This window comes from Lactuca virosa, chromosome 1, assembly GCF_052849685.1.
Source record: "Lactuca virosa cultivar CGN04683 chromosome 1, Lactuca_virosa_CGN04683_v6, whole genome shotgun sequence".
Classification (NCBI taxonomy): Eukaryota; Viridiplantae; Streptophyta; class Magnoliopsida; order Asterales; family Asteraceae; genus Lactuca; species Lactuca virosa.
The window spans coordinates 300,569,723-300,590,266 of NC_136426.1; the positions used below are offsets into that span (position 1 = coordinate 300,569,723).

Below are 20,544 nucleotides of genomic sequence, written 5' to 3' on the forward strand. Positions count from 1 at the left end.
ACACTTATTTTTATTTCCATAGCAAAAATGACGTCTTCACTGTAGAGATTGCAAATAGACCAAAGTGCTCTAGAAATCAATCCATATATTTTATTAGTAAGGGTATTTCAGTCAAAACACATTATTAAAACAATATCACCTATTATAGGTCACAGGGGACTTTTGGATAGTAAAATGACAAAGACAAAATAACATATATATATATATATATATATATATATATATATATATATATATATATATATATATATATATATATATATATATATATATATAGTAACATTTAATAAAGTTAAAAGTGTGTATTCACATTACATCAAAATACACTTACAATATGCATCACTAATTGTGTGAACCAAACAACTATTATATATATATATATATATATATATATATATATATATATATATATATATATATATATATATATATATATATATATTCGAAACTAATGTCAAACATCAAAGCAAACCTAACGAAACACGCATCCCACAAACAAATATCACAATTCAATAACCACCTGTATTGACTCATAAAAGTTGTGTAATAACTGCCCACAGAAGGATGCTCTGCACAACTTCTATGTAAGCCATGGAACTTTATCTCCTTTGTTCTCCTTACCAAGTGGTTATGAACCTTGTTATAGGTATCTCTTAGATTCCAACTTCTTCCAGTATTAACGTAGGCTTTATTTAACATGATCAGAGCTTCTTGCTTCCTTTCAATGCTTTCGGCCATCAACATCATTCCCAGAATGAAAATCGCATCCAACTGCCCCTGATCGGCTGCATTTTTTAGCAACTTTTTCCCTACTATTTTTCCCCTATCCTAAAATACTTCGCCTGACATACAATAAGTAATCATACAATTTTAAAAATACAAATGTAGAAAACTAATTGAATTCGCAATTATCGGATTGCTTAAAAAAAGTGTACCATTCCATCGCTGAAGAGTACGTGTGGGTTGTTCAACTTTCTGCATTTCCTTGTGACTTCATACTGGTGAACACGTAATGGACGAAACCTTATTCGACTTGTGTCTATGCTTTTATATAATGTGTCTGATGTTACAGAATCCCTAAAGAGTTTGCAACCATACATATATAATTCACAAATCAACACAAAATTAATATATTAAACAATAAATTAAGTATGTAAACAAGTTTAATAGAAGTAATCCACATCATACTTACACTATCAGGCACTTAAAAGCATCGATTGGTGAGTTTCCCCCAACCGTAGTTACTATTTTTTCGATCAAGTGCGATGGCAAAGCAGTGATCCTTGTTACTTGTTGCCTTGTTTGCATTCTTTCTGAAGAACAACTCGCTGCCATTATGTTGATCTGCGTGGAGTGTAATACAAATTATGTAGCAACAACGATTTTAGGGTTTATTGATCAACGTTCGGGAATTTTGAGTGTTGGTAATGGATTGTAGAAGATCTATCGCCGATAAACTGAAACGACGGGACGACTCTGACTACAAATTATGGCGCCTAAGTGTTTAGACTACGAATTGACATAATTGCCCTTGAATGTGAAAAGCTTACTACATAAATGGTTAGGGTATTTTTGTCAATACCTATGTGCATTTTTGTAATTAAATTGAACAGTTTAAAATAAAAAAGATGACGTTAAATAAAAATATTAATTACATTTAGAGAAACGAATTTAAATAAAATTATTGACATAAGTAGGATTCGAACCTGCAACTTCGGGTAAGAAGTAAAATGCGCTTGCTAGCTAAACTATATTAACTTCCATTTCTTTAAATTGAAAAACCATAAAATTATGCTCAATAATATTGCAGCCCATATGTCATCCATGGGTATATCATATACACCATAAGCCACTACCCATGGACACCATAAGCCATTATCACGTGGACCAATCAACCATATGTCAACCATGGACCAATCAACCATGGACACCATAAACCATTACCATGTGGACCAATCAACCATATGTCAACCATGGACACCATAAGCCATTAGCATGTGGACCAATCAACCATATGTCATCCATCGACACAATAAGCCACTACCATGTCGACCAATGGCCTATATGTCATCCATGGACACCATAAGCCACTACCATGTCGACCAATGACCCATATGTCATCCATGGACACCATAAGCCACTACCATGTGGACCAATGGCCCATATGTCATACATGGACACCATAAGCCACTACCATGTCGACTAATGGGCCATATGTCATCCATGGACACCATAAGCCATTACCATGTGGACCAATCAACCATATGTCAACCATGGACACCATAAGCCATTACCATGTGGACCAATAAACCATATGTCATCTGTTGGGCTTATAGTGTTGCATCATGGGCTCGGTCCTTAGCCCAGTTTTGGTTGCTGGTTTGGGTCTGTCCAACCGTGCATGTTTTATTCTAGGGTTTAGTATTTAAGCCGCATGCATGCAGTCTTTGTGTTTGACGCTTTCATTATTTTTGTCATTGAGTTTTTGTAAACCCTAGCTCGCCTCTACAGTGGAAGTTCTTCATCGAGCTCTGCTGAGGCGTGACTATATTTGAATCATAAGCATAACGTTCATTCCATACTGTGTTCATATTATTATTGTGTTTGTTTTGTTTGATCTTCATATTTTTCCTGTAAAAGATCTAATCGATCTAAGATTTATTCTAATCAATTGGCATCAGAGCAGGAGACTGTGTAATTCATACACATCTCTTCTGTCGAAGAAGTTATTAGGGTTTTATTCCGCATTTATTGATATTAATTGAGCCGTCATTCCATATTGACGTATCTCATTAATCGCCAATCTTACTCTAATTGATAAAATTACATGTCTGATCTTAAAACAGGTAATCGATCAAACGACGTCACAATGTCCATGGATGATTCTCAAACCAATCCAATCAACATCTCTAACAGCATTGGTTCAACAACAAGGATTCCAATCTTGTATACTCAAGATTATGAAGTTTGGACGTATCACTTTGAAGATTATGTGATTGGACCGGAAGATAATGGGTACTTGATCTGGGAAGCTATCACTGTTGGCCCTTTCGCTCACTCAAGCACCTCAAAGATTGTCAAAACTCAGAAGGAGTACTATCAGCTTGTGAATGATGTAAAAGATATTCCTCAAGACGAGAAGGAAAAGTTTCAATGCAACATCAAGGCCTTGAGGATGATTAGGTTTGCTTTGCAGTCAGATACGTTCCGTTTGGTGAGTTTTTGCGCTACTGCTAAAGAGATATGGGACAGGCTAAAAGAATTGTATTCCACTGATGAAGATCTGGAACATTTGATTCAAACTCTTTTGCTTTCTGGATTTGGTGATTTCAAACAGAAACCCGAAGAGAAACTGGTTCAGGCTTTTGATCGCTTTAATCAACTCTTAAGTAAGATGATAAAGCATGGGATCGAAAGGAAGATTATTGAACAGAAGGTTACATTCATGAACGGTCTAAGACCTGAATGGATGGCTGTCGTATCCACTGTTAAAGCACATGAACAGTTTAAATCGTATTCTCTGGCGAAATTGGTGGGAATTTTGAAATCCCATGAAAGTGATCTGTCTAAGGAAACGAATGTGGTTTCTAGTTTGGGTTCGTTAGCCCTTGTTTCTAAAGGGAAAAGTTCTGTTGAAGAAGAAGAGGAATTGGATCTTGCCGACTACGATCTAACCGGTGAAGAGTATGCCCTGATAGTGTCCAATCCTAGAAAGTTCATTAAAAGAAAGTTCCCAGCCAACAAGAACCGAAATTGGCAGGGAAGTTACAGCGCTGAAAAGATTAAGGAGGAACCGAAGTTAGGTTCGAAGTCAGAAGAATCCAAGAAAGAGGCGAAGATTGTTGGTGACTCAGGATTTGATTGCCATTATTGTGGAGGCAAGAATCACTTCGCCAAGGATTGTATGCTGAAGAAAAAGGCAGAAAAGATAGATGAAGATGATGAGGAAGCGAGCCTCCTGAGACTATTGGAGGAGATCAAGAAAGGAAAATCAGCAGCTAACAATAAAACCATGAATTCTTTGATTGTACAGGATACAGGTAACAATGATGAATTCGGTGGAGTAGAAGTGTGGTCTACGGATTCAGAGGATGAAGAAGTAAGAAAACCCACTCATGGCAAGGCGATGCTGGTGAAAGAAGAACCTGCTGCAGGAAGGTGTTTAATGGTGACCGAAGGTGTATGTCAGATGAGAGGATATACAACTGATGGTGGGATAGAAGGCGAGAAAGAACGAGAGGACAGGTGTTTTGCTGCGAAACCTGTTAGTGTACAGATCAACGAATGTGATGAGTTGATCAAGAAGGTACAAAATATTCTTGCTTCTCTAAATATACATGTTACTAACTATGAAAAAGAATTGAATAACTTAAAATCTAAATTTTCAAGTATAAGTAGCAGTCTTACCCAAACCCGTGTCACAAACTCTAACCTGACTGATCAAATTAGCAGGATATCGTCGAAGAGTGAGGAAAGGAGGATGTGGATTGAGCAGAAGGAGAAAGAGTTGATTAGGTCTAAGGATGAATCGATTTATTTACAACGAGACAATCTTAAACTTTTAAAACAACGAAATGTTTTTTGTTTGATTGCTAAAAGACTTTATTTTAATATCACTCAGTTGCATCTCGATTGTGAAATAGGAAAGAAGATACATCGCATGATTTTACCCTTCCTTGAGTTAAAGGAGGATGAAGTCGATGCCGAAGCTTACAACTGTGAAAACGTTGTATCTTCTGATGAGGTCTCACCTGCATACAAAATTGGTCTTGACAAAATTGAGTCCTACATAAAGTCCAAAGACCATAAGGACATGCTCAAAAATCTGTTAGATGAGAATGATAGATTGAAGTTAAGAACCGAAACCGTACAGAAATTTGACTCATTGAATGCCAAATTAAGTTCAGAAAATAAAATTGATGTTGAAAATGCATCTGAACTTAATGAGGATGATGATTTGAGTGAAATCTCTGTAGAGGATTTGGTGGACTGTTCAGAACTTGTCAAGAGCGAACCTGAAACACGCAAAAATCTGATTTCTGAAAATACGGTTGAGTTCGCTCGCTCATCAACAGACAAGACCAAAATTCTCAAAGAAAAAGTTGTTGTGTATCAAAAGGTACAAACCACTCCAAATCAAGTTTACACAGTTCCAGGAGTCACTCCACAACAAACCGCAGAACTGACAGCTATGGTGGAAGAAGATAATGCAGCTGGATGTGATGAGTTCTTCTGGTCAGCACCAATAGACAACGCTGAAGAGACAAAAGGTCTATCTTAGAAGACCTCATGGAGAGTGAAAGGTAGATACGTGCCAGAACCACTAAATGAGCCTACAAGATATGATGTGCCAAGCACAAGTGGAACCAAGACATCATTGGGCGAATCGGTGCAAACTACCAGTGAAACATCTTCAACAAAGAGCGACAACTATGCTCGTACTTCAAAGAAAAAGGATAACATCCACAAAAATCCAAAACAGGTGGCAGATCGAAAACACCAACGAAATCTGAGATACAAGAAGAATCTCTCAGAAAGAAAACAGTTTTGGAGATCACAAAATCCTCACTATGTCAGGAACGAAAGGAAGCATAAGTCACAAGAGGAATCAAGGAACCGAAAGGATAGTTTCGGTCCCTCAAATGAAAGGAACCGAAAGGGTAGTTTCGGTCTCTCGACTGAAAGGAACCGAAAGGGTAGCTTCGGTCCCTCGACTGAAAGGAACCGAAAGGGTAGTTTCGGTCCCTCGACTGAAAGGAACCGAAAGGAGAGTTTCGGTCCTCAGAACAACATCAACCGAAAGAGCAGTTTCGGTTCTCAAACCGATAGCAACCGAAAGAGCGGTTTCGGTCCTCAACCCTACAAGTTCAATCAGACGAACAGAAGATCCAATGTCACTTCTAAACCCAACTCCTCTCCTTCACAAGATTTAAAGGGGAAAGGAAAGCTATTTCCAGAAGATGGCAGACGTCCAAAAGAGATCCAAAAGAATGCAGACGTCAACACCTCAAATCCTACGCCTACTGAATCAAAGTCAAACAAAATTAAAATTTTCACTATAAAAAGAAAAGATGAAACAGCTTTGATTAAACGTACTTATTTGGTTGATATCTCTCTTACTATTCCCTATCCTGTAAAAGGCTCACATGGACTCAAGAAACTTTGGGTTCCTAAATCTGCTTAATATTTTGCAGGTTATCCGTGACGAGCAGTTTGACGAAGAATGGTATATTGATAGTGGCTGCTCGCGTCACATGACAGGAAGGAAGGAAGAACTGAGGGAGTTTCGGTCTCTCAAGGATGGTGGAATTGTGAAGTACGGCAACAACTCATATGGAACTATCAAAGGCTATGGAATGATTACGAATGGTGATTTCTCGATAAGAAAGGTCGCATATGTTGAAGGGCTCCAACACAACCTTATCAGCGTATCTCAGCTGGTAGTTGGAACTGGATTGAAGGTATCGTTTGATAATGAAGGCTCAGAAATAGTCGAGAAGAAGTCCAATAACATTCTGCTGAAATCGAAGCGAAAGGGGGAAATGTACCCTTTAAACCTCAATCCAATTCGAGGTAAACCAGCAGTTTGCTTACTTACGAAGGCTCACTAAGATGAAAGCTGGTTATGGCATCGAAGACTCTCTCATCTTAATTTCAAGGATATCAATAAGCTGGTTTTAGGAGATCATGTTCGAGGTCTTCCAGTTCTCAAATTCGACAAAGAACATCTATGCGCAGCCTGTGAAATGGGAAAGCAGAGTAGACAAAGTCATCCTTCTATTATCAACACAAAGGTGATAGAACCGTTGGAGCTGTTACATATCGATCTGTGTGGTCCCTCTTCCATTGAAAGCATTGGTGGAAACAAGTATATTCTGGTTATAGTGGACGATTTCTCTCGGTTCACATGGGTGTTTTTCCTGAAGCAAAAATCTGAGGCTACTCCAAAGCTCAAGCTCTTCATAAAGCAGGTAGAAATTCAACTGAGGAAAGTTGTTCGTAACGTAAGAAGTGACAACGGCTTGGAATTCAAGAACAAAGATTTTGAAAATTTTCTTGCTGAGAAGGGAACGACTCATAATTTCTCAGCCCCATATACTCCACAGCAGAATGGAATCGTTGAAAGGCGAAACCGATCTCTGTGTGAAGCAGCTCGAACGATGTTATGCTTCGCATCCTTGCCTTTATATATCTGGGCTGATGCAATTGATGCTGCTTGTTATACTCAGAACAGATCATATCTAAACAAGCGATTCTCTATCACTCATTACAAGATCTTGAACAATCGCAAACCGAATGTGAAATTCTTCCATGTGTTTGGTTCAAGATGCTTCGTCTTCAACTCTAAAGAGAATCGAAACAAGTTTGCTGCTAAGGCTGATGAAGGAATATTCTTAGGTTACTCCATGAATTCTAAGGCATATAGAGTTCTATACAAGCGCTCTAAGAAGATTGAAGAAACATACTATGTCACTTTTGACGATAGCTATGTTAAGAAGATGAAGACAACCGAAGGTTCAATGCAGGAAATCTTTCCAAAGACCAGTGAAGTTACAGCTTCTATTTCAAATCTTTTCGAGCAATATATGCTTCTTTTTTATGAGCCTCAAACGGCAATTGATTCTGAATCAAAGGCGAAAGACAACAAGGTTGATAGTCTAAAGCAAATCATCAACGATGCTGCTCAAAAGATGGCTGCTGATCAACCTAAAGCAACCGAGAGGCCAGACATAAGCGAACCTTCGAATGACCGTCCTTCTATCCAGGGGGAGGGTCCGTCTCTACAACACGATCAAGGTTCTTCATTCCAGGGGGAGAATTCAACGTCACAATCATCAAGCTCTTCTGAAAGTCCAAACGAAGGAGGACATTCTAATCCCGATACTGAACAGGTGTCATCATTCGAGGGGGAGAACACAAATGTCAATGATGATGATATACTATCAGAATTGGAAGAAGAAATCAATGCAGAACTAGATCCCTCTTGTGATCCAAATTACCCACCTCTTATTAAATGGACCAAAGATCATCCACAAAGTCAAATCATTGGGGAATCTTCAGAAAAGGTGTTAACTCGATCACAGATCAAAGCGAAACAAGATGCTCTCTTCTCTCAAGTAGAGTTTTGCATGTTCAACTCCTTTGTTTCCAAAGTTGAACCAAAGACTATTAATTCAGCACTTCATCATTCTGACTGGGTTCAAGCCACGCAAGATGAGTTGAATGAGTTTAAAAGAAACAAAGTATGGCGCCTTATTCCAACTCTAAAGGATGCTTCGGTTGTCGGTCTCAAATGGGTATTCAGAAATAAGTTGGATAAGGAGGGGAACGTGATTCGTAACAAAGCTCGGTTGGTTGTGAAAGTCTACTGTCAGGAATAAGGTATTGATTATGAAGAGACATTCGCTCCTGTTGCAAGATTAGATTCTGTTCGTATCTTTCTTGCCTATGTTGCACACAAAAACTTTTAAGTCTATCAGATGGACGTCAAATGTGCCTTTCTCAACGGAGAACTTGAAGAAACTGTGTATGTTGAGCAACCGCCAGGCTTCGTGAACGAGAAGTATCCAGATCACTGTTACATACTTGACAAAGCGGTATATGGCCTAAAGCAGGCTCCCAGAGAATGGTATGAAACTCTCACTCGATTCTTAAAAATGTTAAAATTCAAACAAGGTTCGGTTGACCCAACCTTCTTTCGTAAGAGAGAGGGTAACCACCTTATGATAGTCCAAATTTATGTTGATGACATCATCTTCGGCTCCACGAATCCTAGCTTAACAGCTGAATTCAGGAAGTTGATGGAAACTAAATTTGAGATGAGCTCAATGGGTCCAATTAACTTTTTCCTTGGCTTAAATATTAGACAGGGACCCGAAGGCATTTTTATCAATCAAGAGGCATATACAAAGACATTGCTTGCTAAGTTTGGCTTGATGGGAGACTCCAAAGTTAAAGTTCCAATGGCTTTTGGGACAAAGCTTACACCTTCGTTGGAGAAGCCAGCCGCTGACATGACACTTTATCGTCAAATGATTGGGTCACTAATGTATCTCACAGCCAGCAGACCCGACATCATGTTCTCAATTTGTTATTGTGCCTGATTCCAAGCTAACCCACGCGAACCTCATATGCTGACTCAGGATTCTTTGTCCACGCGTTCTCAGATGCTGACTTAGGTGGCTGTGGATTGGATCGAAAAAGTACCACTGGAGGATGCCAATTTCTCGATGGTAAATTGGTTAGCTGGCAATCAAAGAAACAAACATGTGTTTCTCTCTCCACGGCAGAAGCTGAATACATCGCTGCTGCCTCATGCACATCTTAGGTCGTATGGATACAAAGTCAGCTTAGAGATTACGGGCTGAACATGAAGAAAATCCCACTATATTGCGACTCTGAAAGTGCAATTAGGATTTGCCACAACCAAGTGCGACACTCGAAGACTAAACATATAGCACTGAGGTATCACTTTATCAAAGATCACGTGGAAGATGGCAACGTGGAAATTCATTTCGTAAGGACAACTGATCAACTGGCAGATATATTCACTAAGGCTTTACCTGAAGCAAGCTTCAACAAGATTTTGCAAGGCCTAGGAATGATGGAAACAGAATCAGTACCAAAATCGCCTTCGCTCCAATAAAGGTAAGAAGCGAAATAGAGCGAACCGAAATGAACCGAACGTTCGGTCTATTTCGGGTGAAGCTTGACCAAGAACCGAAATGAACCGAGCGTTCGGTCTATTTCGGGTTCGGTCCTTCTGAACTTGTTCGCTTCTTTTTCTTATCAAGGCTTTTTGACTGTATTCCTTTGTACATTCTTTTAAATACTTCTTTTTATATTCATAAAATCCAAAAATATTTCTCTTTTTCGTTCAATTGAACAATTTTCACAAAATACAAAAATATTTTTCGTTTTAATCTAATGATTTCTTTTGCATAAGTGTTACTCTCGATGATGAAGATCCAGAAGGTATATTTTCTTTTCTATACACATTCTACGTGTCCCTAGAAGCATGCTGTTGCATGTTGACTAAAGCCTCGACAGATTTTGAGTGAAGCCTTCATAACATGATACATACAAATCATGTTTTCCCAAGCTAGGCTGCTATATTCACTCTAATCATGAGCTACCTTACTCTACTCATATTGAGCTTAGAGTTTTCTGCTTAGTCCTTCTTTTATAGCAGAGGTACATTTGTTTCTCATACCACCTCTATCATTTTTCTTAATCACACTTCATCTCACCAATATAACCCTTGAGACTCTCAGAATTTACCACTGAGGTTTATGGTTATACAAAAATCTGTGTTAATGATCTTAGTTTCGTGTCACTATGTACTAAGTGAAACCCACCATTCAACACCATTAATGAATTGATGGTACATGATCACTATGTTACAAATTTTAAATGAAATCTCTTTTTATTTTGAGTGATTCTTCTGAAAATTTCTATTACCAAGAACTTTTCTTCCCCAAGGATCCAGTTAATTTTTTTTTGGGATTTCTCACCTATCCAACAGTCAATACATATCTTCCCTACCTACTTGTTCAACAGATCACATTGATCTCACAAGTACTTCGTTCAGTTTCAGTCTTATATCAAGTATCGAAATCATGAATTGAAGCGAAAGCCACCCTTTATAGCCTTGATTCAAAAGATGCCTTTCAATACTTCTTAACAAGTACTTGATCGTTATTTAATGGGAAACACCACAAGCACTTTGAAGTCTCTCTTGACTTTGAAGGAAGAGATTCGTGCCCAGAATCAGTCGCTTTATGTCTCAACAAGACATCACAAATACCCACAGAAAGTTTGCTTCATTTCCTTATCTTTCACACTCTGTGCACGAAAATCTTTGATTTTCCAAAATCTGGTTCTATTCATGATAACCTAATTGTTACAGCTTCGTCTCTAAAAGTATTTCAATGCTCGATAACGTTAAAAGGCAATGACGATTCATGTGAAATATGGGGTGATGTTTGGGATAGAGTAAGGCTGACTCAGCAGTTATCCAATCGTTTTGACGATTTGAAAAAGCACTTTTTATGGAATGGCGTGAAAAAAGGAAACATCCTTTCTCTTTCCTGCGTCATCATCGGGTATGACAACTGTTCACTCCGTAACATCAGGCACGGTTTCAAATAAATCCAAGACATCAGCCGGATTTTTCTCTCTCTTACTAGTACGTATAAAAGGATCAGGCACGCTCCACTTTACCCTTTTATCACTTACATACTCTCTCAAAGAAAACCGGCAATTTCTCTTACTGTTCATCTTCTTCTTCTCAAAGCTTCAACAATGGCAGACTCCTCTTCAGTTCACGACACATCTGTTCACCAAACCCTCGTCACCATCAAACCTCAACAAAACCTGATCATCGATCTCACTCCTTTCATCTATGAACCCTACATGTTGTATGTCGTCGAGTGTCTCAAATACTCGCCTCTTGTCGACGCTCTGTCAAAAGTTGAAATTGTTCCCATGTCTTGTCTCTCACACATCTATTCAACCACTTATTATGACAAGGTTGCTGAAAGGATTCACTTTGATATTCACAACGAGAAGACCTCCATCTCTAAGAATCGCTTTTGTGCCCTAATTGGTCTTGCTCACGAACCTACTCTGGTAAACCCTGACTCGATTACTACTGGTCAACTGTTCTCCATGTTCTACCAAATGGGGTACACAGAAACCCTAACCACAGTTACCAAATTCAAGAAGTCTTGCCTTCCTCCTCAATGGAACGGCCTTTTTACTCTTCTCTTCAAAGGACTATCAGAACCTAGCGTCGGCTCAGATGGAGCAAGCAAGTCATTTATGACTGTGCTTTATGGTCTATATCACGGGATAGATTTGGATTATGGAACCATCATCTGGCAACAACTGGTTCAAAGCTTGGTTTCTTCTTCAAGACACTCTGAGATCTCCTGTGGGAGGTTCTGGTCCATCATCACCAAATGGGCTATGGATCGTCTCCACGTTCCAATCATGGCGGACTCTCTTCTCTCCTCCATCGCCACCTTTCATACCACCAAGATAATCGTCACTGATCCCACCAAGTACTCCTTCATTGGATCCATCCCTGACACCATGCTTGCCTGTGTGTCTGCAGCAAGCAATGTTCTACAACAATACAGGGAGATTACTTCTTCGGGTCCAAGGGAGCTCACGCCAGCCATGGTTCGCTCCATTGAAGAGGCTGATAAGCCAGCAAAGAAGGGAAAGCGAACCGCAACCCAGAAAGAAGGGAATGTCGCTAAACCAACCAAGGGTCAAACCCCTAAGAAGCGAAAGTCAGACAAAGCTGCTCCATCACAGTCTCAACCGAAGAAGCAGAAGAAGCCCGCTCGGAGACTCATACTCCAATCTTCAAGCGATTCAGATACAGAGTATGTTCCTCCTAAACACAAATCTGCTCCTCCTTCAGATTCTGAAAGCGAAAGCTCTGATGATGAGGCTTCGGGTCGTGGTGATACCCCGCCTCGCTCGCCTACCCCAGAAATTCCCGTTCGCTCCCAACCTCCTTCTCCTCCACCCGTTACCATCCCAATATCCATCCCTCCAATATTTCCTATCCCTACCTCTCAACCATCAACCATTGTTCCCATCCCTGCTCCAATCTTCACAGACACTACCACTACCACCACTACTATAGGGGCTCATTCTACAACTCCCACCCCACCTGTTACAACCGAACCACCTGTTACAACCGAACCACCAGTAACAACCGAACCTCCTACCACTACCAAACCCTTATCACCTACCCCATCTACTGACACCACCCTAGTTCTAGGCGGTGAGGACTTGGAATTTGATTCCACTTATTTCAGTCCTTACCATGTACAAAGTGATGAAGACGATGATGCACCTGTTACCAAGCGCCATTTAAAGGCTGTTACTGACAAACTTGATTAGCTTCTTTCCTCTTCATCCACTGGTGCTTACTCCGATGCTGCTCTGAAGTCGTTATTCTCTTCTATTGTCAAAGAGCACGATGCATCTCTCTCTGCCGCAGCAAAGGCCATTGATGCCTCCAGTTCCCAATGTCAGAAGGCCTCGCTTGCTGTTGAGGCCTCAACGAAAGAATGCAAAGATGCGACCGCAAAAGTCGAAAAACTAATTTCTGAGGCTCAGTTATTCCTAGACTCTTTACAAGCTGTTGCTCAAAAGAATGCTCAGACAGTGAATGCTTCTGTCGATAATCTCCAACGCTCTCTTGAAACCGAACGGTCTAATCTTGAAGCCGCTCGACAGGCCATTGAAGCTGCTAATGAAAAACTTCATGGTAATGTCAAGGACCGTCTGACTCAGCTGGAAGCCGAACTGGCTGTCGAAAATCGTATCATGGATGAGCTCGACAAAAGAACCTCTCAGCTGAAGATGCAGAACCTCAAGCTTCGCACTGCCACAGCTGAACTCAATGATTTGAAATCTGAGAGGGAGGTTATACGAAGCTCTGCTGGCGATGTTCACTCCATTTTACTTCACCTCCTTGAAGACCATGATCCCATCATAATCATTACCATCCGAAGGCATTTGGCTGACAAACTCAAGCCTGCATTGGACATCCTTAGTCGTATTGAGGGTGTTTTGGTGACTGGTGTCCAGCCGAAACAAGGGGGAGAGAAGGTAGCAAAAACTCAACCTACTCCCGAACCCACATCAACTGCTGCACCGAAGGTTAATGTAGCTTCGGTCAGAAAAAGGGATAAAAAGAAAAAGAAAATTGGAGAAGATGATGAAATTGATGATGATGATGATATTGAAGATACTTTCAGGGCAGATCCCACTAACCCTTTTCAGAAAAAAAAACTGACTGATAAGGAGCTTGAAGAAAAGCTTATGAGGGAATCGGTAGAGCTTGAAAAGAAGCAGAAGGAAAAGGAGCTCTTGGAGAAAAAGAAGTCGCTCTTTCCTGAATGGACCATCACTTCGCTCCAGAGAGAAGCAATTGATAAACCGAGTACTCATTGGCTCGAACCTGTAATGTCGTTCGGCCTTGAAAACTCGAAGGACGCTCAGTTTGATATGCCAATCACTCGAAAGGCATTTGTCTTCCATTGATTCAACTCCACTGTTCCTATTCCTTCTCCGGACCCGAAGGTAGATCGGGATCTGTTGGAATTTTATTTGGAATTTGCTCAGCCACAGTACCTGACATGGAGCTTAAAGAAAATCACTACTGTCAAGGTGCTGAAGCCTTATTCAGCTGGGAAATTTGTTAACGTCAAATTCAAAGTTACTCGAGGCTCTGAAGGCTCGGTTCACAACTTCACTCTTGCTGATCTACCGAACCTCAATCCCCACGACTGGATACTCCTCAACAATATCTTGCTGTCAAATCCACAGGAGTATCAGCCGATCATTGACCATGTCAAGCGAATGCTTGTATGCTACATTCACGAAGTAGCGAAAATGGACCAAGAAATTGCCTCTGCCATTCACAAGCGAACCACGATCAAAACAATGGGCAGAGCAGGCGATGTCAATACAATGGTCAAGGGCAAAATTGACTCAAAGTATCACACAGTGATGTTTATCAGGGGCGAAGGTCAGAAATGCCTATTCGCTCTTGTTGACAAACACCTCTTCTCAACTGCTTGCTTGGAGCACATTTTGGAGATTATTCAGAGGTGTAGTCAGAATACAACAGCCGACAAGAAGATGTTTACTGATATACTGAGATGGTACATTCAATTTCGGCAGACACTTCTTGCAATCATCCCTCGGCTGTTTAAGGTTGTCAAGACTATGAAGCCTACTCAAAGGAAATGATCTCTCGCCTCATTTGACGCAAAGGGAGAGATTGTTAGGCTTATAGTGTGGCGTCATGGTCTCAGTCCTTAGCCTAGTTTTGGTTGCCGGTTTGGGTATGTCCAACCGTGCATGTTTTATTCTAGGGTTTAGTATTTAAGCTGCATGCATGCAGTCTTTGTGTTTGACGCTTTCATTATTTTTCTCATTGAGTTTTTGTAAACCCTAGCTCGCCTCTATAGTGGAAGTTCTTCATCGAGCTCTGCTGAGGCGTGACTATATTTGAATCATAAGCATAACGTTGATTCCATATTGTGTTCATATTATTATTGTGTTTGTTTTGTTTGATCTTCATATTTTTCCTGTAAAAGATCTAGTCGATCTGAGATTTATTCTCATCATCATCCATGGACACCATAAGCCATTACTATGTGGACCAATGGCCTATATGTCATCCATAGACACATTAAGCCACTACCATGTCGACCAATTGCCCATATATCATACATGGACACCATAAGCCACTACCATGTCGACTAATGGCCCATATGTCATCCATGGAGACAATAAAGCCACTGCCATGTGGACCAATGGGCCATATGTCATACATGGACACCATAAGCCACTACCATGTCGACCAATGGCCCATATGTCATCCGTGGACACCATAAGCCATTACCATGTGGACCAATCAACCATATGTCAACCATGGACACCATAAGCCATTACCATGTGGACCAATCAACCATATGTCATCCATGGACACCATAAGCCATTACCATGTGGACCAATAGGCCATAGTCATCCATGGACACATTAAGCCACTACCATGTTGACCATTGGCACATATGTCATACATGGACACAATAAGCCACTACCATGTCGACCAATGGCCCATATGTCATCCATCGACACCATAAGCCACGACCATGTGCACCAATTGCCCATATATCATACATGGACACCATAAGACACTACCATGTCGATCAATGGCACATATGTCATCCATGGACACCATCAGTCATTACCATGTGGACCAATGAACCATATGTCAACCATGGACACCATAAGCCATTAGCATGTGGACCAATCAACCATATATCATCCATGGACTCCATAAGCCATTACCATATGGACCAATGGCCCATATGTCATCCATGGACACAATAAGCCACTACCACGTTGACCAATGGCCCATATGTCATACATGGACACAACAAGCGACTACCACGTCGACCAATGGCCCATATGTCATCCATGGACACCATAAGCCACTACCATGTCAACCAATGGCCCATATGTCATCCATGGACACAATAAGCCACTACCATGTGGACCAATGGCCCATATGTCATACATGGACACCATAAGCCACTACCATGTCGACCAATGGCCCATATGTCATCCATGGACACCATAATCCATTACCATGTGGACCAATCAACCATATGTCAACCATGGACACCATAAGCCATTACCATGTGGACTAATCAACCATATGACATACATGGAAACCATGAGCCATTACCATGTGGACCAATGGGCCATATGTCATCCATGGACACAATAAGCCACTACCATGTTGACCAATGGCCCATATGTCATACATGGACACAATAAGCCACAACCACGTCGACCAATGGCCCATATGTCATCCATGGACACCATAAGCCATTACCATGTGGACCAAATAACCATATGTCAACCCTGGACACCATAAGCCATTACCACGTGGTTCAATCAACCATATGTCATCCATGAACACCATAAGCCATTACCATGTGGACCAATGGCCCATATGTCATCCATGGACATAATAAGCCACTACCATGTTGACCAATGACCCATATGTCATACATGGACACAATAAGCCACTACCATGTCGACCAATGGCCATATGTCATCCATGGACACCATAAGCCACTACCATGTCGACTAATGGCCCATATGTCATCCATGGACACAATAAGCCACAACCATGTGGACCAATGGCCTATATGTCATACATGGATACCATAAGCCATTACCGTGTTGACCAATGGCCCATATGTCAACCATGGACACGATAAGCCATTACCATGTGGACCAATCAACCATATGTCAATCATGGACACCATAAGCCATTACCATGTGGACCAATCAACTATATGTCAACCATGGACACCATAAGCCATTAGCATGTGGACCAATCAACCATATGTCGTCAATGGACACAATAAGCCACTACCATGTTGACCAATGGCCCATATATCATCCATGGACACAATAAGCCACTACCATGTGAACCAATGGCCCATATGTCGTCATACATGGACACCATAAGCCACTACCATGTCGACCAATGGCCCATATGTCATCCATGGACACAATAAGCCACTACCATGTCGACTAATGGCTCATATGTCATCTATGGACACCATAACCCACTACCATGTTGACCAATGGCCCATATGTCATCCATATGTGAACCATTGACACCATTAGCCATTACCATGTGGACCAATCAACCATATGTCATCCATAGACACAATAAGCCACTACCATGTTGACTAATGGCCCATATGTCATCCATGGACACCATAAGCCACTACCATATATATTGACATGACCCGTACGTCTTTTGTATATAAATTTCGGTTTAAATAGAAAAGCATAAAGATGTATAGTTTATTAATGTTTAGTCCTCGTATATAATTTTAAGTTAAATTTATACTATGAACACATTGTTAGTATATGTTCTTTCTTGACGTTATTTATATGTATATACCCTATCTATCGATCTGTAACTACTTTAAATAAATTTGAATTACTAAATATTTAGCGGTAATTAGCACAGTTCGAATTTTTTATTAGCGTAGGTTCAAAGTATTTCAGAATTCGTTTCCTTCCAATCTACACACGTTTATGTTGCATATTAGTGTAAGTTTACCGATTAGAAATAGGGTTTACAATTTCTGTAATCATCATCTCTGGCAGCTAATTGATCAAAATCTTTGTTCATTATACGTTTGTGCAGTGACTTTGGCGATATAGGTTGTCACTCATCTAAAATTTATTTTTATTTAATTTACTATTGTCGTGATGATCGATCGTTTTTTGTTCTCTGATCATCTTCATGTAAATTGGTTTTGATTGTATTCAATAGTTTGCATGCAAAGTAATGCCTTCATATATAATTTATTTTTATTGTTTGTGTCAGAAAGATGTTGACCTCGAAAGCAAAAGGAGCATCCAGTGTGAAGCCAACTAAATTCATTGCACCACAAGTTATGAAACGCAACCACATCCAAAGCACCTATAACATCTACCAACAAAACCCCTAAACCTATATCATTAACATCACCCATGACTACCACTTCCTCGGCATGACTTACAACATCCACAACCTCCTTAGAAAAAACATTTAAAACTTCAGAAACTGGAAAAATACAATCGTCAACACGAACATCAATAACCAAAACTTCAGAACCTACATCATCTAAACCATCCTCAACACCAACACCCACTACCACATCATCAACACCTATATCTACTACCACAACCTCAAAACCTGCATCTACACTACCATCCTCCACAACTACAATAACTACCACACCCTCCTTACGTAAAGGAACTACCACATCCTCAACATATACATCTATCCCAACACCTACCCCAGAATATACCATATCAACAACACATATCCCAGAATCTACCCCATCACCAACACAAAAACCCATGAATGGATTTGTAGTGGAAAGTGTAGAAGGTTAAAACAATTCCTCTGATGATTGTGGACCATATGGACGTCTTAATCTTCATTTTTGGAAAAATATGTGAGTTACCAATTCAAATCTTAATTACAACTTTTTTTATGTATTAAATTTTGGTTTACACCTACATATCAATTCATAACTTAACACATCACATGATTACTTGCAGGCTAATGCTACCAGGCCCTTGTGCACACTTTATTAGTCAGTCCTTTAAACAAAGAGTAGATCCAGAAGGGTACGCTTGGGCACAAGTAAGCAAAGAAATGCGCGAATTATATTGGGAGGAGTTTCAGGTAACTATATGTGACAACCCGAAATTTTCATTTGTATAAATTCTACAGTTAAAAACTTCATATAATATTCAAAAACATTTCAGTACACTTTTAGCCGGATTTAAGTCCGTTTGGGTGTTTTATTTTATTTTCGTCAAACGATTAAATAAAAGGAAGTGACGTTATTAGTGATGTGTAGCAAAGAAAACAATAAACACCTTACTTAGGTGTTTACGGACAAAAAAGTGGTGTTTGGGCCGTAAACACCATTTTCCCAAGACTCATGCATATAGCATGAGTTTACACATCTTTTCCTCATTCTCCACTTCTCACCCCAAGAATACAAGGCTTTTTCTCTCAAGTATCATAAGTCTATTCTTCCAAATCCGCCAAAACTGTAAGGTTTCCTTCCTAAATTCGTTCATACAACACTTAATCTATTGTTTATACATCATTTCATCCATGGATTCTTGGTTTTTACATAGATCTTCAAGCATTCTTCATACAACACTTAATCTATTGTTTATACATCAGTTCATACCCCTTAATCAACCTTTTAAATGTTTTTAAATGCTTTTATGGGGGGGAATACAAGTTGAATCAAACAAGTTATAGTATCAATCACACGTGATTTATAACTTGCAACCAAATGGATTTTCTATATTTTTAGCTGCTTTGCCAACAAAACTGCTTCAAAATGTTTATCAAACTCCTTTTCATGTTAAATTGTTATAAAACTATTTCCAAACTCTTTTAAACTTCCTTTATTTTCCAAACCATATCTACACCAATATATTTATATAAGTAAGACTTGAAGGACTTAGGACTGATAGCTCACCTTATTTCATGTTCCTTGTTTGGTTGTGGACTTAGGGTATTTTGTTATTTGTCCGACTGTCGTTGAATTCTTAGTTATATATCATATATGTTTGTGTTGGATATAAAAGTCTTCACTTCAGTTCAGTACCTTTGTGTACCAAAGGTATGCAACCAACATTACTACTTAACTATAATAGGTATAGTTAAGGATTTTCTACTCATTACTACTATTACATTGGTATCTACCAGAGTCAGTACAATCATGAGTCAATACATGTTAAATACTATACAAAGAGAATACTATATACTATACAAGAGAACACTCTATACATCATACCAGAAAGTACATTATACGATATTCAAGAGCATATACTAAAATAGAATGTGACATACTACTTCTCGATACGACACTTCACTGTGCTATCACCGTGTAACCAGAGTCTCCCGGAGGGAGAGCGGGCATTATGTGTATAGATCTATACGGGACAGACACTCCCACATCCCGACTGCTAGCTACAGTCCGAGCCGACTAGGCCCAGGGGTGACAAAATGTCACATTTCTACATATGACTCGGAGGGTCATCAGGGATTCGATCGTCAATCAACATGGTTACATACGAGTTCACATTCCGACCTTTAATTATTACATTAAGAATTAAAGGCAAAACAGACTTCCCGAGGTGTATTGTACATTTAATATCACCTGGAGTCTGCATTTTTATTACATTAGCCGGCAGTGATACTGCTGGGGTAAAACACTACTTTCCCAAGTACTTTACATGAACAGAGTTTAAAACTATATTTTCATACTGATAGTTTCACTGGGAACACTTTTACATTTTAAAGGATCAAACATACAAATAACCGGGTCTTGGTAGAAGACTACTTTTACTGGAAAACATAGGGTTTTCTAGGGAGCATACTATTTTCCTACATTG

At 39.7% G+C, this 20,544-nt stretch overlaps 1 protein-coding gene across 1 annotated transcript; it reads left to right on the forward strand.

Moving 5' to 3' along the window:
* The first annotated feature begins 7,520 nt into the window (after positions 1–7,520).
* Positions 7,521–8,381, forward strand: LOC145130745 (uncharacterized). Its single transcript, XM_079065518.1, has one exon. It carries the CDS (start codon positions 7,521–7,523, stop codon positions 8,379–8,381), a length of 861 nt encoding a protein of 286 aa, XP_078921644.1.
* The last annotated feature ends 12,163 nt before the right edge of the window (positions 8,382–20,544 follow it).

Excerpts from the sequence above, each read along its gene's own strand:
- LOC145130745 (XM_079065518.1), top strand. The coding sequence starts at position 7,521 with ATGCAGGAAATCTTTCCAAAGACCAGTGAAGTTACAGCTTCTATTTCA.